The sequence below is a fragment of the Globicephala melas genome, chromosome 14 (assembly GCF_963455315.2).
Source record: "Globicephala melas chromosome 14, mGloMel1.2, whole genome shotgun sequence".
Taxonomy (NCBI): Eukaryota; Metazoa; Chordata; class Mammalia; order Artiodactyla; family Delphinidae; genus Globicephala; species Globicephala melas.
Window position 1 is genome coordinate 74,602,361 of NC_083327.1, and position 24,871 is coordinate 74,627,231.

General features: G+C 37.2%; 1 protein-coding gene across 1 annotated transcript in view; it reads left to right on the forward strand.

The window, feature by feature from the left end:
* ESR1 (estrogen receptor 1) overlaps nt 1-24,871 on the forward strand; it is a 247,623-nt gene that overhangs the window by 94,382 nt on the left and 128,370 nt on the right. Inside the window, exon 5 of the mRNA XM_060283390.1 lies at nt 4,923-5,258. Coding sequence (XP_060139373.1) covers nt 4,923-5,258 — 336 coding nt within the window. The remainder of the gene's footprint in view (nt 1-4,922; nt 5,259-24,871) is intronic.

The window sequence follows — 24,871 nt, forward strand, 5'->3', positions numbered from 1 at the left end:
GTGCTTATTGGTTTAATAAATTCCCTGAAATTAACACTTCCTAGTGGATTAGAATCACTCAAATTCACATTGAGTATTACGAAGCAGAGGTTCTATACTCCGCTTCTAAATCCTTACCACAGTGCGACAGGGTATTAGAGAAGGCTTAACCCAAGGGCATAAAATTCAAAGTGGTGGCATTTCACATGTGTGGTGGGCTTGCTTGATGAGAGAGAGTTTGTTTCTCAAGCCTGAGGGTAATCACTGAATTATTGTAAGCTTATGAAATTTTCAAAGGAATGTAGAGAAATTTGCTGTGATACAACTCTTGTCTAATCAGTGACACAACTTGAGAGCTAATAACGTTTGTACACTAGCATATCCGTTACATGACACCTGAATTGCGCTGCTAAATATTGTGCTCAACCATTCTGGGAAATGACATTTTGGGGTGCTGAATGATAATACATCTTGTTTATATGGCGTTACAAGCCAAAGTCCTACTTGTTACAAAGAAACCTTGACTGTCAAGAGGCTGCCTGTTTAATATTTGCATGATCTAACCTAATTGTTTTTCTTCCCCCCTGCTTTGTGAACTTTTGTTCAGGTACCAAAATAGTTAAAATAATTTAGACAAAGGAAATTGAGTTTAAGTAAAATACTTATCAGTCTATGTTGTCTGGAAAAATTCTTGGTAGGGAGCATAGAATGAGTTTTTAAATTTATCTTTGGATTTCAAATATGCATGCCACTCCTATACCCCATCACTGTATATAATTAGGAACTGGCTGTATATTCCATAGTGACACAGGCTGTAATTATTGGTTGTGATCTGCAATTCTCATTTAACCTAGGTTAAGATAGTAGAAGTTGGGCCATTTTTCACCTGTTCCACTCAATTCCAGTTTGATTTTTTTTGAACTACTATGAAATATGCAATATTTTCACTGGTAGTGACACTGATAGTCACTACTTATATGACAGTTACTGCTTACAAGTAGAAATGGTTGCTTTCCTCATTGAGCTGTGCCCTGGGATCCTATCACATGCAGTCGGCCACACAGTATGTACAACTTGCTATTTTTGTTCTGTCTGTATATTTTATAGAGCCTTTGACATTTGAAAAATATGGAACATTGAGGGGTAAATTTAAGAAAATATTTGTTAATGCTAATTGAATCTACCTTACCCTATTTGACAATTTGATGATTTTATAAATATTTAACTCTTTCCTCCATCTCTCTGGTTGTGTTTTCTCATTCTGCATTCCAAGCCTGTGGACATTTTTGTCTTGTGTTCAACAACGTGAATCAAATATTTGAGACTCAAAGTGGTGTGGTGATTCAGCTCACTGCTCTAAGTAGTGCTATACCTAAACCATTTGAGTAGTCAGCTTTGAAATTTCTCCAAGAGAGGAAATCTCATGAATTGGCTCAAATGTAACTTTGTCTCCTAGAGAAGCCTTCTTTTTCTCCTCCGATTAGCACCTCCCCCTCCCTTCCATAGTGTTTTGGGCAGCTAATGCATTCATTCCACAAATAACAGAATAACTTTTGATTCATGGCTTTCTCCCTCCAAGCTGAAAACTTGATGGAGGGTAACATGATCTTTGTTTCCCACTGCATCATCTGTGAATATACATTGTAAGTATTGAACAAATTTTTACGAAAAGAACAAATACTTTGGTAAACAATTTTTTATAACTGTCACTCCTAGAACCTGAATTGAGTTTAAAATTCTTCTTCTGGAGATCAGATTGTCTGTAGTATGATTGCTGGGAACTTTTAAAGTGGGTGGTAATACTATGTTTTGTTTTGCTTCATTAACCTTCTATCTACTTGTCTTTATTTTGGAAATCTTTTAAAATGAAGATAAACTACAGTTATAACATAAAGCATCGTCTTCATTTTTAAAAAGTAAAATGCATGTGTATAGTCATAACTTGATTACTCAGGTAACTTGCTTTCATCTTACTGTAAACAATATCACCTTTAACCATTTCTTCTTTATTCAAGTCACTTGCTTCTATCTTTCCATGTAGATCTAATATTAAAAGATTTTATTGGAATGCTGCAACTTTCCAATAAGATCTGTCCACATTCTCTATCTCTTTATAAAGTTATAGAGTAGGGGGGCAAAGAGTATTTGAGTTATACTCTGTTTAATATTGAAGAACAATGCATTTTTTTCACCCTAGTTCCTACCCAAAGTAGGTAAATAACAATCAGAATCATCCTCTCAAAATTCTGACCTCAGAATTTCCTAAGAAATGTGAACCTGTAGGAATTCTTTGCTTTCGATCTTCTTTTCCTGTTTTTCATTCCAAGGCCACTGGTCTTACATTCTAAATGGAAGAACATAGAGTCCTACAATCTCAGGATGGAAAGTATATCGAAGGTCACGTAGTGCAAATACTGGGTAATTGAATGCCTTTGGTAACACCCCTGTAAAGTCTTCGTCTAGCCTATTCTTGGAAACCTCCAGTGATCTAACACATCCTTTCCTGCGGCAGCAGATTCTATCTTTGTTGTCAGCTTTGACTCCTACAAACTGATTCCTTGCAGTGAGCTCTGACTACTCAGAGTTTCCACATATTTTTTCTATTTTACCCTTTGGGCTCATAAAGAGCAAGTTGAACCCATGTATCTCTCTTAGTCAGTTTGGGGTGCTGTAACAGAAATACTATAGACTTCGTAGATTAAACAGCAAACATTTATTTCTCACAGTTCGGGAGGTTGGGAAGTCCAAGCTTGACAGCACATCTGGTGTCTGATGAGTGCCTGCTTTCCGGCTTGTAGGCAGCTGTCTTCTCATATCCTAACAGGGTGGAGAGAGTAAGCTGGCCCCCTGGCCTCTACTTATAAGGGCACTAATCCCATTCATGAAGGCTCTACCCTCGTGACCTAATGACCTCCCAAAGGCCCCACCTCTGAATACCATCACATTGGGGATTAGATTTCAACATATGAATTTGGGGAGGGGGACACAAACCTTCAGACCATAATGCCATTTTATATAGTATAGCCCATGTGAAGGTGACACTCATGTTTCCTCAAAGTCTTTTTTTCTCTCGGCTAATCCCTTTCAGTTCCTCAGTGGTTCTCCATGTGACCTGATTTCACATCTCCTCACCATCCTAGTTCCTCTGAATAGATTTGTTTTGCTTGTCTCTGCAGCATCCAGCACTGTGTGATACTCCAGGTGTGCTCTGATGAGCTGAGAGTAGGCTGTATCACCTTCCTCAGTTCAGATATTATACTCTCGTTAGCATATCTAGCAGCGAAAGAGTTGAAATGTCTGACTGTGGACAACGACTGGTCAGATACAACGATTCTCCTCATTTTATTTCTTTACTATGTTACTTCTAGGTATCCTTAGATGTGTCGACTTTGTTGGATACATTTTTAAAACTCTGTTAACTGGAAAAAAAAACCAAACTTCATTTCAGAGCTCGGATCTTGCATCATACTTAATAGAGAATGGTCTCAGACAAGTTCATTAACCTTTCTAAAGCAGCAGTTTTATAGTATTTACCTTACAAGATTATCGTGAGGACTAAATTAGTTGTGAAATGCTCACATGTAAAGTATATATTAAAGTGCTTAAGCACATGGTGAGTGCTCAGTGCATGTTAGTGATAATAATCTTTACAATTGTTACTTATTCCAAGAGTTCTGGGAAATGCTTATTTTAATACTGAACAAATAGGAAGGGTTGTGGCTTCATTACATTTTTAGTATCATCTAACGTATCTAATCTAGACCTACACGAGTAAAAGCTATACATAAAAAATTCACCACCGCACATTTGTGCAAACGCCTTGACAAATTAGAACGACATAGAACAAAGTTCTGACATTAGTTATTCATTTCGAGTAAGAGAACAGGTGATATGTTATAAAGAATGTTGACTTCTCATGTCTTTAATATTAAAAATAATTGTATTAACTTTTTACCAAAACGATTATTTCTTTTATATAAATCTAAGAACTGCTGCTATCTGCCATATTTTGAAAAGATTACAGTTTTTGAAAATATGGAAGCTAGTGATCATTTTTGTCCTTTAAAATATTTGTTTCTGCTGATACATTTCAGCACCACAGCCTGGCCTTTTCCAGGTTGAGATGCTGAGCCAAACCTCAGAGTCTCTGCAAAAGAGAGTAGAGTCTCCCCTGCCCTATAATTTAGTTAGTGGGAACCACAGCTGGTAAATCTTTGGGGGGAAACTATTTTCAACTATTTAAAAACTTTTGTATCAGGAAAATAGAAATACATTTGTGTCAATCTTAGAACCAAGTAAACAAGTTGAGGGTTGTGGGTCAATTCCTCAGGTGGTGAGGTACAGTTTAGCAGCAATGAAAGACTGACTGAACACCTATAGGATCCAGAGGCTGTCAGATACGTTTTGGAGGTGTAGTTGGATGATAAGGATGTTTATTAAATGCTTTTTTAAAGATGCCTTTTTAATTTACTGTTGAAAGAATATTCATAGCAGAAGCAATCTTTGATATAAGCCATATTTCAAGAATAATTATTATCATGTCCTTTTTACAGCAGCTCTTACACACACACACACACACACACACACACACACACACACACACCACACACCCCAATGGCTTGTTAGACCAGCTTGTACTGGCTCATAAAAGCTTACTGTTAACTTTTCAGGAGTTTTGTATGATGCTTAATCTCAGACAACTAGCTTGAAATTTGCCATGGAAATGGGAGTAGTTACACCATGGAAATTGGCGAAGGCTACAAATCAAAGCCTATTTTTTTTTTCCTCGTGGACAGCTGGTTGTTAAACACTTACCAGCACAACTGTGCCCCAAACTCTTTCCTCAAATAAAATAAAGGGCTGTTAGCATTGAAGATGGTTTTACTGTGAAAGTTTATATGAGAAAAAGAATAAATTGGTTTTTTTTTCCCCTGTGTTCTCAGGGATACGGAAAGACCGCAGAGGAGGGAGAATGTTGAAGCACAAGCGCCAGAGAGAGGATGGGGAGGGCAGGAACGAAGCGGAGCCCTCTGGAGACAGGAGATCTGCCAACCTTTGGCCGAGCCCACTCTTGATTAAACACACTAAGAAGAACAGCCCCGTCTTGTCCCTGACAGCCGATCAGATGATCAGTGCCTTGCTGGAGGCTGAGCCCCCCATAATCTATTCCGAGTACGATCCTACCAGACCCTTCAGTGAGGCTTCAATGATGGGCTTGCTGACCAGCCTTGCAGACAGGGAGCTGGTCCACATGATCAACTGGGCAAAGAGGGTGCCAGGTAAGAACACGAAGCTCAACTGTTTTTTTCAGAGCCATTAACGATTCATGAACTGGTTGCGGTATCATGGGAGAAACAGTGGGAAAAAACAGTTTGTTATCTAATTGGTTTCAAGGTTACATCAGAATTGGTTAAAATTTTTCAGTATCCATACACTGTAATTCTCCTGGAAGTTAGGATATAACGTTTTGAAATCAAAATCTAGATGATTAAAGTCTTTAATCTGACATTATTTTTAACCCATCAGTATTCACCAAAAAATTGGGGGTGGACTCTAGGCAATAAATTCATTTAATATTATATGTTCACAGTGGCAGAAATTTTTAACACTAAGTGATCTATGCCCTATAAATTTTTAATATTGAGGATTTTTCTTCAAAACACCTAAATTATGAATCATCAATTTTACCTTAAAAGATTTTAAGTTTTATTTTAAGCTATTTATAAACTAAAGAGTTAATTTTTTTTAACTGAATGCCATTTATTCATTCAACTGTCTAGTCTTAATATTTTAGGACAAAGGTAACACAATAGAAAAATAAATTAAGTTCTCATCCCTGAGAGGAGCTTGTAGAAAGATGACAGTGGCTGAAGTGATACTCGGTCCTTCAGTTGATACTCTCAGAACTGGTGTTCCTGTAAAACTTGACTGTTGCTCTTGTTGTTCAGGGAGAAGAACTCTAGTTATTATGGAAACAAGACTAGAAAATGACCTCCTCCATGCCCCATCATACCCATTCAGGAGCTAACGTAGATGAACCAAGGCAAGAGGAAGTTAAATCTTTTTTCTGGGCTTATAGATCAAATGAGTAATGAAGTTAGACAGCGATTGTCTTGTGTGCTCTCTTTTAATAGATTAAGTTAATTATTACCTATGAAGCAGGGGACTTTTTTTTTTATTAAACTAAATAAATGTGGAGTTTTGTACTTGCATTTTAGAGATCTATTATAGGCCAAGAAAAACATATATCTGGCCTTAGATACTGGTTCATGTATTTGCATTTCTTAACATATGAACATGTGGTCCTTTGAATAAGGAGCCAGCAATGTTGTGATCCAAACTTGGTAGAGGGCATCTATTTAGGTAGCAGAGGTTGGGTTACATGGAAACATGGAGATTAACAGGCATATTTAGATTTCAGACTCAGTCCAACTGGCAAATAAAAATTCCCAGCCATCTTTGGAATTAGGAGTTTTAATGAGCACTTACCTACCTTAGCATTCCCATGTGAAGCAGATCCATGATAAGTAAATATTGGAATTTACATGTAATGTGGTTATAGGTTTTATCTTTATATTTATTATTGCCTTTGTTTAAAAAAATACTTTGGGAGAAGAGGAAAAAACAAACGAACAACTAAGGGTCATATCCCTGAGAACCAACTCTAGTTGCTATTAAGTTTTATTGTCCTATAAGCATATATTTTCCTGAATGAAGTTTTGGTAATACTAGTTCTAGAACACTGTTGAAGTCAAGTATATATTTTTCATACTTATCAGTAGACTTCCATCATGACATTTTTATAATTATAAAAATTTGAAGGGCATTTGAAACAATGAGAACTAAATTCAAATACATTACCAGTGGATGAAAATTTCATGGCAATAATCTTCTGAATTTAGGAATAAAATGGAGCTGGAAATCAAGAGAAGGAAAATATTACGTCCATGCTTAGCCATCCCATTGTTAAACCCAGAACTAAACAAATTTATGATAATGTGATGTGTAGCAAAACCACTCTATAACTCGATTATATTAGTTTAAAAGACCTGAATGATTCCACAATCCTTGGACCAAACTGTATCTTGTTACTTGATGGTTTAAAAAAATAATAATTATAAAGGCAAAAATGAAATTATATATATGCTATTGGAATATAGCTGTTGTAAATCAAAAGCCTAGTAGTCTGACCAAGCAGAATAAAAAGAGTCATTGATTTTAAAAAGATGAAAAATGAGGGAAGGAAAAAATGTCTTCTGGAATCATCTTTGAAGATGATTGTCAAGCTTCTCAGAAATTTGACAAAGTCACATTTTGAAAAGCTTTTTTGTATCCAACTACTCTGTGTCATTAAAAACATAGTTCACACCGAAAATCTAATATAGACAATATTACATTTATATGGTCACAGTTTGAGAATAATAATAATAATAATTTAATATAGAGGGAATAGAAAACATCATTAGTAAGAAGGGCAGTAAGAAAGCAGTTGTAGAAGTACCTGGAATTAGCTGTATGATACAAAAACCTGCATAGAACATTTGGATATCCTCAGATGGCTATCAGTATAACAGAGATTGTAAATTGATTTCATTTTTTAAAAATTTCAGCATTAATGGAGTATAATTGACAAAATTATATTTAAAGTGTACATTATGGTAATTTGATATACTTAGACATTATAAAAGGATTTCCTACATCTAGTTACGTAAACATCCATCACCTCACACATTTACTTTTTTCTTTCTGATGAGAGCATTTAAATTCTACTTTCTTAGCAAATCCATTATACAATACAGTGTTTTGAATTATAATCACCATGTTTTATATTAGCTCCTCAGATCTTTTTCATGTTATAGCTGAAAGTTTATACTCTAACCAACCTCTCCCTATTTGTCCCATCCTCTAAACCCTGGATACCACTTTTCTCTACTCTCTTTTTGTGAATTTGACTTTTTTTTTTAGATTCCGTGTATAAGTGATACCATGCAATATTAATCTTTTTCTGACTGGATTATTTCACGTAGCATAATACCCTCAAGGTCCATCCATGTTGCCACAGATGGCAGGATTTCCTTCTTTCTTGTAGCTGAATAATATTCCATTATATATCTATGTAGATATAGATTTTTTGTTTTCTTTTCTTTTTTTGGTGATACACGGGCCTCTCAGTGTTGTGGCCTCTCCCGTTGCGGAGCACAGGCTCCGGACACGCAGGCTCATCGGCCATGGCTCACGGGCCCAGCCGCTCCGTGGCACGCGGGATCTTCACGAACCGGGGCACGAACCTGTGTCCCCTGCATAGGCAGGCAGACTCTCAACCACTGCGCCACCAGGGAAGCCCATCTATGTAGATATAGATTTATCAGATCTTCCTTATCCATTCATCTGTTGATGGTCACTTAGTTCATTTCCATATCTTGGATATCTTGGCTATTCGAATAATGCTGAAATGAATGGGACTACAGATATCTCTTTGATATCCTGTTTTCAATTCCTTTGGATATACACCCAGAAATGGGATTGCTGGATCTTATGGTAATTCTACATTATTTTCGGGGGGGAACTCTTTACTGTTTGCCACAGTGGTTGCACAAGATTACAATCTCAACAACAGTATACAGGATTCCCTTTTCTCCACATCCTCACCAACAGTTATTATCCGTTGTCTTTTTGATGATAGCCAACTTAACAGGTGTGAGGTGATACCTCATTGTGGTTTTGATTTGTATTTCCCTGATGATTGGTTGAGGATATTTTTATGTACCCATTGGCATTTGTATATCTTCTTTGCAAAAATGTATATTCAGTTCCTCTGCCCATTTTTTAATCATAGGGTTTTTTTTTGTTTTTTTTTTTTTGCTATATGTGCTCTTCATATTAACCCTTTATCAGATACATGATTTGCAAATATTTTCTCCCATTTGGTAAGCTGCCTTTTTGTTTTGTTGATGATTTCCTTTGCTATGCAAAAACTTCTTAATGAAGTCTCACTTGTTTATTTTTGCTTTTGTTGCCTTTGCTTTTGGTGTCAAATCCAAAAAAACTATAGCCAAGATTGATGTCAAGGAGCTTTTTCCCTATGTTTTCTGCTAGGAGTTTTATAGTTTCAGGTCTTACATTCATGTCCTTAATCCATTTTGAATTGATTTTATGTGTGTATGTGTGTGAGTGGTGTAGATAGGGGTCCAGTTTCATTCTCTTGCATGTGAATATCCGGTTTTCCTAACATATTTTGAAGACACTATCCTGTTGCTATTGAGTATTCTTGGCTCTCTTGTCAAATATTAGTTGACTGTATATGCATGGGTTAATTTCTGGGCTCTCTATTCTGTTCCCTTGATCTACTTTTTTTTAAAAATGCCAGTACCATGCTGTTTTGATTACTATAGCTTTGTAATATAGTTTGAAATCAGGAAATGTGACAGTGATGCCTACAGCTTTGTTTTTCTTTCTCATGATTGCTTTAGCTATTTGGGATCTTTTGTGGTTCCATAAAATTTTAGGATTTTTTAAATGCTTTTGTAAAAAATGCTATTGAGACTTTGATGGGAATTTCATTGAACCTGCAGATTGTTTTTGGTAGTATGGACAGTTTAACAGTATTATTTTTTCCAGTCCATGAGCATAGAATATTTTTCTATTTCTTTGTACCATCTTCAGTTTCTTTCATCAATGTCTTATAGTTTTCAGTGTTCAGATCTTTCACCTCCTTGGCTAAATTTATTTCTAGGTATTTTATTCTTTTTAATGCAGTTGTAAATAGGATCATTTCATTCATTTGTCTTTTTGATAGTTTGTTGTTCGTATATAGAAATGCAACTGCTTTTTGCATATTGCTTTTGTATCTGGCAACTTTACTGAATTTATTCTAATAGTTTTTTGGTGGAGTCTTTAGGATTTTCTATGTTTGATGTCATGTCATCTGCAAATAGAGACAATTTTACTTCTTCCTTTTCAATTTGGATGCCTTTTTTTCCTTTTTCTTACCTAGTTACTATGGTTAGGACTCCCAGTACTATGTTGATTAGGAGTGGTGAGACAGGGTACTCTTGTCTTGTTCTTGATCTTAGAGGAAAAACTTTCAATTTCTCACTGTTTAGTATGATGTTAGCTGTGGGCTTTTTATATATGCCCTTTATTATGTTGAGGTATGTTTCCTCTACACCCACTTTGTTGAGAGTTTTTATCATGAATGGATGTTGAATTTTGCAAATGCTTTTGCTACATCTATTGAGATGATCATATGGTTTTTATCCTTCATTTTGTTAATGTTGTGTGTTGATTGATTTGTGGATGTTGAACCATCCTTTAATCCCTGGAATAAATCTCACTTGATCATGGTGTGTGATTCGTTTAATGTATTGTTGAATTTGGTTTGCTAATATTTTGTTGAGAATTTTTGCATCTATGTTCACCAGGGATACTGACCTGTAATTTTCTTTTCTTGTAGTGTCCTTGTCTGGTTTTGGTATCAGGGTAATGATGGATTTATAAAATGATTTTGGAAGTGTTTCCTCTTCTATGTTTTGGAACAGTTTGAAATTCTTCTTTAAGTGTTTGGTAGAATCCAGCAGTGAAGCAATCTGGTCCTAGATTCGTCTTTGTTGGGATGTTTTTGATTACTGATTAGATTTCCTTACTAGTAATGGTCTGTTTGGATTTTCTGTTTTCATGATTCAGCCTTGGTAGCTTGTGTATTTCCAGGAATTTATCAGTTTCTTCTTGTGTCCAATTTGTTGACGTATAATGATTCATAGTAGTTTCTTATGATCCTTTGTATTTGTGTGGTATCAGTTACAATGTCTCCTCTTTCATTTCTGGTTTTATTTATTTGCGATCTTGTTTTAATTTCTCTTGGTAAATCTAGCTAAAGGTTTGTCTATTTTGTTTATCTTTTCAAAAAAACAGTTCTTAGTTTCAAAGATCTATTCTGTTGTCTTTTTAATCTTGATTTCATATTTCCACTCTAATCTTTGCTATTTACTTCCTTCTACCAGGTTTTGGCTTACTTTGTTCTTCTTTTATATTTCCTTAGATGTAAAATTCGTTGTTAATTTGAGCTCCTTTTTTTCTCAATGTAATGAGTGCTTTCCTTTTTTCTTAATGCAGCTGTAAACTTCCTTGTTAGACTGCTTTGCTGTATTTTGTAAGTTTTGGTATGTTTTATTTCAGTTTTCATCTGTGTCAAGGTATTTTTTGATTTTTCTTTGACCCATTTGTTTTTCAGTAGCATGTTGTTTAATTTCCAAATATTTGTGAATTTTAAAGTTTTCTTCTTGTACTTGATTTCTAGTTTCATACCATTGTGGTTGGAAAAGATACTTTATATGATTTCAATCTTCTTAAATTTATTGTCTTATTTTGTGTTCTAACATATGATCTATCCTGGAGAATGTTCCATGTGTGCTTGAGAAAAATGTGTTTTCTGCTGCTGTTGGATGAAAAGTCTGTTAAGTCCATCTGGTCTAATATATAGTTTAAGTCCAATATTTCCCTTATTGATTTTCTGTGTGGGTGATTGTTGAAAGTGGGGTATTGAATTTCCTTACTATTGTTATATTGCTGTCTATTTCTCTCTTCAGGTCTGTTAATATTTGTTTCATGTGTTTAGGTGCTCCTATTTTGGGTGCATAATTATTTGCAAATATTATATCGTCTACTGGACTGACCCCTTTATCATTATATAATGACTTTTTTGTCTCTTATTAAAGTCTTTTGCTTGAATTCTATTTTGTCTGAGATAAGTATAGCTATCCCACTTTCTTTTGGTTTCCATTTGCATGGAGTATCTTTTTTCCATTCTTTCACTTTCTATCTGTGTGTTTCCTTAAACCCAAAGTGAGTATCTTGTAAGTAGCATACAGTTGGATCTTGTTTTCTGATCCATTCATTCACTCTGTGTCTTTTCATTGGAGAATTTAGTCCATTTACAGTTAAAGTAATTATTGATAGGTGTTTACTTATTGCCATTTTGTTGATTTTTTTCTGGCTGTTTGTAATTTCTCTGTTTCTTTTTTCTTCTCTTGCTCTTTTCCTTTGTGGTTTGATGACTTTCTTTAGTGGTATGTTTAGATTTCTTTCTCATTATCTTTTGTGTATCTATTATAGGTTTTTGCTTTGTAGCTACCATGAAGCTTACATACAACAACTTATATTTATAAGTCTATTTTAAGTTGATAACAACTTCTAAAGCTCTATAGTTTGACTTTCCTTCCATGTTTTATCTTTGATGTCACAATTTACATTTTTACTACTTTTCATACTAGATCTATAAGTTAATTACCCACGATCATTACAACATTAGGGTATTCTGAATTTAACTCTATATTTACCTAATTAGTGAGATTTATACTTTCTTTTTTTTTAATTGAAGGATAGTTGATTTACAGTGTTTCTGGTGTAAAGAGATTCAGTTGTGTGTGCATGTGTGTAAATTCTTTTTCAGATTCGTTTCCATTATAGGTTATTATAAGATATTGAATATAGTTCCCTGTGCTATACAGTAGGTCCTTGTTGTTTACCTATTTTATAGATTTATATGTTCATATTTTTTTCTGTTACAATTAGCATCCTTTCATTAAGCTTGAAGAAGTACCTTCAACATTTCTTGTAAGTCTAATCTAGTGGTGATGAACTCCCTCAGCTTTTGCTTATCTGGTAAAGTGCTGATCTCTCCTTCAACTCTGAAGGACAACTTTGTTGGGTAGAGTATTCTTGGTTGGTGTTTTGTTTTTTTTTTTCTTCATCACTTTGAATATATGATGTGACCCCCTTTAGCCCTGGAAAGTTTCTGCTGAAATACTGCTGATAGTCTTATCTATTGATAGCCTTGTATGTAACAAGTTGTTTTTCTCTTGGTGCTTTTAAGATTATCTCCTTGTTTTTAAGTTTTGACACTTTAATTTTAACATGTCTTGGTGTAGGTCTCTTTGGGTTCATCTTATTTGAAACTCTCTGAGCATCCCGGATCTGGATGTTTGTTTTTTCCTCCAGGCTAGGGAAGTTTTCAGCTATTATTTCTTTAGCTTTCTACTCCTTTCAGTTTCTCTTGTACTGACCTTTTCTGGGACCACTGTGATGTGACTGTTGGTTTTCTTGATGTTGTCCTTATATAAGTTCCTTAAGCTGTCTTCACTCTTTTTCATGCTTTTTCCTTTTCACTCCTCTGATTGGATGAATTCCACTACCCTGTTTTTGAATTGCTGGTCCTTTCTTCTGCTTGATTTAGCTGATGTTGAACCCTTCTATTGAACTTTTCAGTGCAGTTATTGTATTCTTCAATACTGTAATTTCTGTTTGACACTTTCTTATATTTCCTATGTCTTTAGTGAATTTCTCACTTTGTTCATGCCTTGTTATTCTGACCTTGGTGAGCGTCATTGTGACCATTACTTTCAACCCTTTATTAGGTAAATCACTTATCTACATTTCATTCAAGTCTATTTCTGAGGTTTTATCTTGTACTTTTGTTTGGAACATATTCCTCTGTTTTTTCACTTTCCTTGACTCTCTGTATTGGTTTCTGTGCTTTAGATAAAACAGCCACCTCTTCCAGTCTTGACAGAGTGGTTTTATGTTGGAGATGAACCTTACTGTTCAGCCCAGCCTGAGCTCTTGGTTGTCTCTCAGACCTTTGTGATTTGTTCTTTGTTCTTAGAGGCTCCCAATAGTTGAGGGTATGCCAAGACCTGTCAGTATCCTAAAGGGGAGGATCTCAGTGAGCATGCAGATACAGGCTGATTGGTAGCTGGACCCTCAGGTAACAGCTTTTAAAGTATACAAATAGATCCCTTTTAGGGGAAGACTGGGTGATGGGATTTTCTGTTTGCTTCCTCTGTGCTGACCCTTGGCAGGATAGCCCCTTAAGAACATTTGTTTGTTAAAAGCCTGTGGGGCTGGCAAGTGCAAGCTTTGCTGGCCACTAGAGCCAGGTGATCAAGGGATGTATTCCTTAGGTGGCATCTGCAGAAGCTGGGGTACCAAACGTGTGTACAAGCTCCTTCCAGGGAGATATTGGCAATTTGGAGCAGCCTACAGGGAGAATGCAGAGATCGTGTCTCCTGCTTTCCCAGTCTCTGGGGAGAATCAGTCAGTCCCTAGACTGTGCTAAATTAGAAACCTGACTCTCAGGTAGCAGCTTTTAAAGTATGCAAATGAACCTTTTTCAGGGAAACACTGGGAAATGCCTGTATCTGTTTGCTTCTTTTGTGCTGGACCCTGGGAAGATAGTGAGTCCATTAAGAACAATTTGCTTGCTCTAGTATTATGGGTGTGGTTGATGTAAGCCCTGTTGGCTTCCAGAGCAATGTGCTTTGGGGGCCTACTCCTGAGGTATTAGATGTTGGGACCAAACCCTTCCGTTCCCAGGTAGAAGCTGGGAGTTGTGAGTTCCCTTCTGATTTTATGGCATTGTGCCAGGGTTTGGGGGTGGAGTTTCAGTGAGACTGTGTCTCAGCCTTTCCTACCCATTTCAAAAAGGGTGTTTTCTCATTTGCCTAAAGTGAAGGAATCATTCGGCTAGTCTCTGGATTTCTTTTAGGGGAAATCACTCTGTTTGTAGGGGAGATTTGGTATGCCTGTGGGAGTTTTGAGTTCAGAGGTCTCCTATGTCTCCATCTTGGACCATAACCCCCAGTTGACTTCATTGTGCCTGATGAATTTTAATAAAAATAATCAGTTCACTGGACTATTCTAATAGTTCTAGAAGTACATTTTTACTAACAGAGTATTATCAGAATTTTCAAATGTTGGCGATTGTAAGTTGAATTTTCCTTTCTCTTAATTATCTAGGGAATATTTTTTGACTTGTAATATCTCTCTACTCAGACTCAAGACGTGAAGAGCATCATGATAAAATACATCATACAAGTATGATAATCAAGTTCCCATCTGTAAAGTACTTATAGCTGGCCTGGCTTAAGATCACATCACGACATTAATTTTTTTCCCTCTGCAATTTAAAAACAATAGCAGCAAGGAGAATGATAAAACCTACCTACGCCACTCTGACAAGTGATGCTTTTTTATAACAGGTGTTACGTATCTGCTTTTTGATATCTAGCTATAGAGAAGGATTTTTCTCTTTATTGTTTGTACTGAAATTTGTTAATCTTTAAGAAGCACTTTATATAATCTATCCATGGATGGAGAGTTAGTTTTAAAAGAGATTGTTAAATCTTAATTCATCATTATCCTATACACAATGACACTTGTCAACAAGTGTAACATCATTATCTGAAGGTCAGAAAGGAAAAAACGTATGACTGCCAAGTGGTTATATTTTTAATTTCTGCATCACACTTAATTGCATCATTGATTGGCTGATTCTTATTTTTCAGTGTTAATCAAGTACATTTGATTTTTTCCCCCAGAAGCTGAATTGCATCAGGAAACCGTTAATTTGATTTATTAAAAGTTATGCCTTCTCCAAAATTCACTATAACTTTATATACCTCAAGGGCAATTTCATACTTCAAGTTTGTGTTCTAGTTCTGTCTAATGGATATTTGGACAAATATCTAGCCCTGGGCTCTTCACTGCCCTTTAAAGACTGAAAAGTAGAAGCTTGACAGTCTCGCTGAGCCCCAGGCACATCTGGGTGGGTTATGAGTGTGCTGAAGCTGCTGGCCCAGGAAGAAGAATAAAGGGGACATATGTTCACAGTCAAGCTCATGGGAAACATACTACCTTATCCACTTCTTCATTCTTTCAGTGGCAAACTAGATGGACTTCCTCCTTCTCCTTTCCTGCCTAGGTCACTCTGTACTCAACACCAGACGAGTCCCCTCTTCCTTCTGAGCCCCCCGACTCCCCATCGTTTTACTGTGGGTTCCTTTCTTGCTGTTTGGCCCCAGGGAGAGGGGAGAGGTTCACTTTTTCTGAGCATGCCCCCCACCAACCCCAAGGTCACGTTTCTCTGGAGCTTCTTGTGTTATCTCTGAGACTTCATGGTTGTCTTAGCCGTTCCAGGGCTCAAGGCTGCTCCTGACGCTCTGTTCACCAGGAATCCAGTAATCACCTTCCTGGACTCTAACATTCATCCTCATCATACAAGTTAGCAATGGATCGAGCTCAGGAGATGCTTGTTGAATGAATGAAAAAATGAATGAATGAAAGAAGCCTTTGGAAACTAATGATATTTAAGAAATCTCTGAGCCCTGTTAGAACTCAATTTTTCCATAGAGTCGAAGTGATCTTTAAAGTTGTGGTGTTACTCTTTTTCACCTCCCTTCAGAATCTACCTGCTGTTATGACATCCTTCTAGCAGCTGCCTTCATGAGACTCATTTCCAGCCTTTCTTTTGTGAGGGCCAGAGCAATATCCAGAGGCATGTACAGAACTTGGGCTCTGAGGACTTTAACAGGCTTCACTTGGAGAGCAGCGAGGTTGTTTCACTTCACGAGGGTAATTTAAACCTTAAAATGGGTATGGCCAAGGCACCAAGGAGAGGGCACAATACCTCAGTCTGGGAATTGGGAGCATCTTCAAGGAACATATTTTATTCTGGTAGGTTCCTGTGGATTCCAGGGACTTGGCAATCCTACCCAGTACTCTGATTCCCAACTTGTAATCAGATCAGTGGACCTTACTTTAAAGCTGTCATAGTTTTCCAGCCTGTTTCAGCATGGCACAGTGATGAAAGATAACTTGGAAGTGACTTGGAAGCATGGGTGACATCCCAGAGAGGCGACAGATACTTACGTTTAAGGGTAAGATTTGTGGTTTAGACTTTGCAACTTTTCTATAATAAGAGCCTTGGGACTGGGTTAGAATTACCCCCGCATGGATGGTGGCAGCCCCCTGGGAGCTTTCTTTGGAGCACTCCGCTTCCAAGTCAGCCCTACCCGGCTTTTCACTGCTCCTCTGGAAGCTCTGGTTGAAATCCAAGGAAAGCACCTACTTCCTGATTTTTCTTTCACATGAAACTTTGAAGCCCCATAGAAGCGTGTTGGCCCAGATGCTGTTAAGCCTTTAAAATACTTTTCTCCTCTCGAGAGTGTTTGAGGAAAATGCCCCATCTGGGCTTCTTTGCCCCACCCTCCTCGGGGTTCTGTTTCTGTGAGTTGGGGTGGGGGTGGGGGCCCAGGGTTCTCAAGCCTCCTCGTGGGGAGTTGTTGGCCTGTGGCTGTGCTACTTCTGGGGCAGGGGGGAACTTGGCATGGAGAATGTCAGTTTTTTTTGTATCTATTTATGTGCTAAACAGATGTAATACTATTGAAGTGTGTTGAAATAGATTGAATTGTATACTCCCAAAAAGATGTGTTGAAATTCTAACCCCTAGTACCTCAGAATGTGATCTTATTTGGAAATAGGGTCTTTATAGAGGAAGTCAAGTTCGAGTGAGATCATTAGAGTAGGGCTTAATCTTTGAAAAAGAGGAAATTGGGATTCAGAGGTGGACACGCAAGGAGGGAAGATGATGTGAAGACTCACAGAGAAAAGATGGCCATGGGATCGGAATGACGCTTCTCCAGGCTAAGGAGCGCCAAGGACTGCCAGTAAACACCAAAGGCAGACGAGGCAAGGACAGCTCCTCCCCAAGAGGCCTCTGAGAGAGCACGGCCCCACTGACACCTTGATTTCAGACTCCTAGCCTCCAGAAAGGTGAGGCAATGCATTTCTGTTGTTTTAAGGCACCCACTATTTAATACTTTGTGTGACAGTTCTAGGAAACGATTACCAATTGTTTTAAAAATAAAAGGGACTTGTATTTTTAAGGCAGAAGAAATAAGGAGCTTTTGATTTTAAAAGGGATGTTTGGCTCACCTGGTGGAGGCTTGGCTAATCATTTACTCTTGTAGATTCTCTCCTTTGCCTGTCCAAGTACTCCACTGAACTTCTGGCTTTGAAGTTGTTTTAGAACTTTAACAGTTCCATGCATCTACCTGGCAACTACCTGGTAAAAATTTTTAACCAACAAAAGAATGTTTTCATCTGGTACTTTAATAGTTTCCTCTTTTGCATTTATATCTTTGATCCATTTGAATTCATCCTGGTTTACACTATGAGGTGCGACTCCAACGTTGTTTTTCTACAGGTGGCTGCACAGTTGTTTCGATTCCATTCATTGAACGGCCTCCTACAGAAGTATTGTTAATACTTTTCTTGACCTTCCAAGTTGACTATTTGTTAAGAGCTTTGAAAGTAGAGTGATAGATATGACCCATTAGTTTACATGGTTGGTTATTTTTTTTCCCAATTCTAAAATAAAAAATAAAAAAAGAAAATAAGGGATTTATTCACAAGTTATAAATTTTGCCTAATTTATATTAACTGAATATATAATGTGATTTGGCTGTCTTGTGTAGAGGTATTTCATAACATTCCACTGATCTTAGAAATAAGAAGCAAAAGTTCATGAGACGTGATACATTTTGGAAAGACTAGTGCTGATAAGAGGTAATCAGTAGAATTACCGTTCAATATTCATAGGACAGAAAAATTGTTCCCAGGAGAGAAAGATAAGGATGTACCAGACTTCCTTTCTCTCTTTCCTCATCTGTTGAAAGCGTTCCCCAGATACTTCAGTACTGGGCCCTGAGCGCTCCTGCTGCTTTTAACCAACTTGAAAAGCTAGTGTCCTCAGAGCCTCAGCTGTTTACTTTTAGGTTCACGATTTCCAGATTTCTTTCTGTAGGTCCCAACACCTAAATTTTCAGTTCCCACTTTCAACTGCCCACATATCTTCTGATATATGAAACCAAACTAGCTGTTTTCTCTTTCTCCCCCTTATGGCAAACTCATTTGTTTCTTCTAATCCTCTCCATTTCTGCCAGGGACTCCACCCTTCTCGGGTGTTTGTTTTTAAATTATTTTTTATACAGCAGGTTCTTATTATTTATCTATTTTATACATATGAGTGTATATATGTCAATCCTCTTCATTGCGGTACATGTGCTTCTCACTGCGGTGGCTTCTCTTGTTGTGGAGCATGGGCCCTAGAGTGCGCGGGCTCAGTAGTTGTGGCATGAGGGATCAGTAGTTGTGGCTCACGGGCTATAGAGCTCAGGCTCAGTAGTTGTGGTACACGGGCTTAGCTGCTCCGTGGCATGTGGGATCTTCCCGGACCAGGGCTCGAACCTGTGTCCCCTGCACTGGCAGGTGGGTTCTTAACCACTGCATCACCAGGGAAGTCCCCACCCTTCTCTCTGACTTAACTTTGGAATCGTCTTTGTGTCTGGCTCTTCTTCACTGTGGACCATCAGTTCTTCCTCTTCAACATCTCTAGATTTTGGCTTTGTTTTCATTCCACTGTCACCAGCCTGGTCCACATCCTCATTGTTTTCCAAGCCCAAATTACTGTAATATCCTCCTAACTGGTCTTTTTTGGTTCCAGCCTCTCCTCCCTTCAACTTCTACTCATCACTGCCAGAGTAATTTCTGCAAATCATCACTTCAGAATGCTCCACTCCCTTTATTAGTTTCCTATGGCTGCCGTAACAAGGTTGCACAAACTGGGTAGCGTAAAACAATAGAAATGGATTGTCTCACAGTTCTAGAGGCTGCATATCTGAAATCAAGGTGTTAACAGGGCGATGCTCTCTCTGAAGCTCTAGAGGAGAAGCCTTCCTTGCCTCTTCCTAGCTTCTGGAGGCTGCTGGCAACCCTTGGCATTCCTTTGCTTACAGATACATCTCTCCAATCTCTGCCCTTCTGTTGTCACACGATGTTCTCCTTGTGTGTCTGTATCTAAATTTCCTTCTCCTTAGAAGGACGCCAGTCATATTGGATTTAGGGCCCACCCTAATCCAGTATGACCTCATCTTACTTGACGAAATCTGCAAAGACTACTTTTGAATAAGATCACATTCATAGGTTCTGGGTGAATATGAATTTTAGGGGAAACAGCTATTCAATTAAAAATTTGGCAGTGGGCTTGACTGTCTAACTTAGCAATGGCTTTAACAGATAAGTGATAGTGTACCTTGACGCCTAAAATGCAGAATGAGACTATGCCTCAGGGCGCCAAACCCTAGGCTAACCTTTTTCAGACAGACCCTTGTGAAGGACCATGTAGAAAAGCTGTTCACCAGGTCGGTCTCTCCCATCGTATTTGATTTCTACTTTCCAATCTGATCTCCTTGCCTCACCCTTTCCTCCTGCCGGTCTCCCCTCCACAAAGTGTTCATTTTTTTTTTTTCCTTCTGCTTGAATACCTGCATCTCCCTCTCTCTGTTTCACTTCTATACTCATTTTTTTCCCCTAAACGGACACCTCAACTTCTACTTCCTTTCTGAAACTTCAGACTAGCTTAATCAGTGTAATCTTGGATTGAATTTGCCATCACAGTGTAACCAGTCCATGGTCCAGAGTGCCTTGTCAGATGTATATAGATGAACTAAATCATCCAGGGTCTAAAACACAGCAAGAGCTCTTAAACTGTACTCTTATTTCTCTGATGGTAGATTTGTTGCTGGGCGATTCATTTATACTATGGTTGGATGTCTTCTTTTAAATGGAAAGATGAATAGGTGTCTCTTGATGGCTGAGTGTCTCTTTTTGTCCAGGGAACTTTGTCAAAGGAAAAGTATTTTTGCAATCTAGGTTGACTTGCTTAAGCCATGAACTTGTTCTTTAAAAGTTGTCTATGTGCAGAATGCATTTATATTAAATTAATCGTATTTTAATTGTAGTAAGGGTGTCTTTCATTTATATAAAACCTGCTGCAGATACAGCTATGTGAAGTGATCCTTCCTTTGACAAAACAAATGTTCTTATTTTTATTGAACTGTGCTTCTTCAGAAATTGAGATTTCTTAGCGTTATGACCTGACTGATGGACTGACTGTAGTATAGCTGCGTTCTCAGAATGACCCTGAAACCGTATGGCTTCTCCGAGACACGTGTGGCTTTCTTCTTGGGATGAGTGCACTTGATCTTTTGGCTTAGCCAATTCTCTGTCTAGATCCCTGGAATCCATTTATTCCTAACAGGCATGTATTGAGGCACCCTGTGGGCTTAGCCTCTGTGTGCCCTAAGCGTCAACATGGCCAAACTGAAGTTTCAACTTCCCTGCTATCCAATGGAAGTTACACCTCAGAGATGTAAGATGTTAGTTTTCTTTAGGGGGTTGAAGACCAGAGAACTGCAAAAAGGAGAGAAAATCAGTATTGGCCCTAATGAGATCTAAGTAGGCGGAGCCATTAAAAACAAGGAGAACCTTGGAAGGAGTAAGGGAGTAGAATTAAAAGAATTCACGTATTTCCTATGCAACTCTGTAAAACCGGTAATTTCTAGAGAAATCTCAATCAATAGATTTGAAATTTGTTTCATACCACCACACTGTTATTGCTTTCACAGGAACCAGAGAGCTCTAATCAACAGGTTTACACTGTAGTCTTTATGTTAGACTACAGTCTAAACTGACTGTTTGGGCCACAATTATTACTTTTCTCTCCTCACTTCCCCCCAACCCCCAGGTCTCAAATACTCATGGTAAACATTTTTCTTGCTAGTGTGAAAATAAAACCACTGCCTCTAGCAAGTGCTTAAACAGTGAAGCAGGTTGGAATATATTAGTATTAAGCTAGATATAATATAGAAATATGTTCTTTTTCTCTAACTCAAATACGTTATTTCCTAGAGGAGACAGTGTGACTGTTCTCTTAAGGTGATTCCTAGATGAAAATGGTAATAGTCATTAGGTAAATAGATGCCCATTCTACACCCTGCTGTTGCACAGAGGGTGGGGAATTAGAAAAAGTGCTGTGGTAAGGTCCTTTTAATGCTTGTGGTATTCTAACAGTAATAGTAAGGTTGATACAACCTTGGGGTTGTTTATATTTAATTTTAAAGTTCACCTGAGTCACCACAAGCAGCTTGGTGTTAGTTCATCTTCTTCAAAAGGATAAGTGACAAAATTAGCTATTCTTGTTGGGCACCTCTAGTTCCAGGGAATCTTAGAGATTCAATTCTTGTTGCCTTGGTTACTAAACTGTTCCATGCAGTTTGCTCAACTTCGAATGGGTACTTCTCTTACGAACATTCTCCCTTGTAAGTAAATTGCTTGATGTGTTAAAATCTAATTTCTGCTTAAAAATTCTTGAGTCAAATTCGCCGTGATTTAGTTCAAAAAAACAAATGGCCTCGTCTTTTTGGTCTAGATTTTTTCACCTACTTGCACCTAGCAGAGCCCCTAACACAATAATATGAAAAATTAGAAGTGTGATTGCTAAACAAAATTTAATAAAATAGTGGCAGTGCCCGTCTCTAGAGGGAATTGAAGTTTCTCTTTGTAGTATAGCATGTGTTTATCGTGTGACCATTTCATAAATATGAAATCTCATAAAATGGTGGGTCGTTTTTCTCTGGAGGGTGTTAAAAGTGTCTCTTCATAGAATAGCATGTCACGTAAGAACATTTGGTTCTTTTTACCTGGTCAAGGTGTTTGCCTAAATTTGCTTAGGGCATTTGAAAGCCATCCTTGAAAATTAGTGGATAAATGCTATGAATTGAGAAATCATTCAAGGTCTTAAGCTGTGGCCTTAAGCATGCATTTAAGTTGTATCTGGCAGTGTTTTTCTTCCTGTATCAATAAGGCAGAAATGGGATATAAGCACTTTTGTTTTTTCTTTATTGCTATGCACAGTTCAGAAATATAAACTGAAAAAAAATACTGCCCCTTCTTGAGTAGATCGGAAATTCCCCAAACTATGATCCAGAAGAATGCTACCTTTATAGTGGGTCTGTGAGAGTGGAAGGCTTCACTGAGGCTGATTAAGAAAGATTTCAAATTTAAAAGGTTGACAAATATGTAGATATATATCAAATAGTCAGTTAGTGTCTAATAACTGTATCAAATCACATGATTCACAATCTCATGAAATCAGAGAGATCTACTTAAATATCTTTTAATTTTCCTTCTTAATAGCAGATCACTTTGACTGAATCTTTAGTGGAAAAATAACTGTCAGAACAGGAACATGGTTATTATTAGCCTCGTTAATCATTTTCTGATTTGTCTTGTTTATGTTTAGTAAATGGAACTTAATATAGCTTAGAAGCTACATTTAAAAAAAAAGAGGTATGGATGGATAGTGGTGATGGTGGCACAACAAAGTCCTTAATGGCACTTAAATGTCAAAATGGTAAATTTTATGTTATGTATATTTCACCACAATAAAAAAGGAGGTATAATACTTTACATCAGATACATGAAAAGGAAAGAGGCATCACATGGCAAAAAGGTAATAGAGAAAAATGATACAAAGTTCAGAGGTCATTTCTCTCATCCAAAACTTTGAATTTGATTTTTAGGTAGAATATAAACACATTGTAAAAAGATAAATTAATAATCCAATGAAGTGGAGTGGAATAATGAACTAGAAACAGGTTTTACCTTAGGTGCTTAGAGAGTCTTCTATAATAAGAGCACAGTTTTGTTCATTTTACAGTGATTTAATGAGCTCCTCCTACATGTTCTACGTGTGGGAATACACTAGAGAGCAAAAGTGACAAAATCCTGCTTTCAAGGAACTTCTCTTTCAGTGTGCTAGCTGTCACATGAGGAATCTGAATGCAGTTACTATGGTTGGTCCATTTTCCACATGAAGAAGAAGTGGAGATGAATTTAGTGATTTATCTGTTACAAATAGTAGCTAACTAGGTGACAGGCACTGTTCTAAGCATTTAACTGATATTAACTCAGCTGATTGCTTTTATTGTTCCCATTTTATAGAATAGGAAACTGATGGACAGAGAGGTTAATAAAGTTTAGTATTAGGGAAACAATTTGTATTCTAGGATACTTTCCTGTGTGAAATTCTTAGAATAGGCTAAAAAAAATGATTACACAGTTTCAAAAAGTTGTACCATTTTATCATCATTAGATTTTTTTTTAAAAAAGCAAAATAACGTCTACTCCCCCTTCTCCTGCCATAAGACATAGACATCATCAAGAGGGTCTGTATAATCAAAACTAATTGAGATTTGATTGTTCTTTGCTTTTGTTTTGTTTTGTTTTTACACGTTATTACAATTAAGAAAAAAAAAACATTCCTGAGTTATATCAGCTCCTGCCAATTTTTCTGAGTTAATCTTAACTACATTTTGGCTATATTTAAGTGCTTTAAGCTATCCTACAAGCTTAAAGTATTTGTACATACAAATATTTACATGAAATTGGAAAGAATATAGGGGTAAGAAATTGTACCTATTTTAGAAGAAATCCTATTTCAAATATAACTCCTTTTTTTTTTAGGATTAGAATCAGCCACTTGTAGCCGAAAACCCCCAAGTCATAGTGGCCTAATATACAAAGCTTATTTTTCTCTCACATAAGATAAATCTGTACTGCTTTACCAGTAGTATGGCAGCTCCACAGTCAAAACGACCCAAGCTCTTTCTGAGTTTCTGTTTCCTAGCCTAGCCCAAGGCTTCCATTCTCAAGGTCAACTCTTGGTCCAGTGTGGCCACTGGAGCTTCAGCCATCATAGCTGCATTATAGACCACAGAAAAGTGGAAGAGGGAAAAGTCAGTAATATTACACTTTGCTGGAAAAGCTTCCTTTAAGGAGCCTTGCTGGAAGTCGTACTCAGCACTTCCTCTTATATCTCATTGGTCGGAACTTAGGCTCCATCTGGCTGCGAGAGACACTGGGCAATATAGTCTTTAAGCTATGTACATTGTACCTGGAATAAAATCTGAGTTCTGTTAGTAATAATAAGAGTTGAATGGATATTTGGTAGACAAATAGCAGTCGCTACTGCAAGTTATCTTCATATCATAATTGGAGAGTTAGACATTCTCTTTAATGAATATTCTGACTTGAATATTCATGTATATGCTGGACATCAACATATATCACAGATAGATCATTTTTAAAAAAGAATCAGAACATGAAAAAACAAAATTCACATGAAAGCCATGTTGAAAAATATCTGCTACTTCTT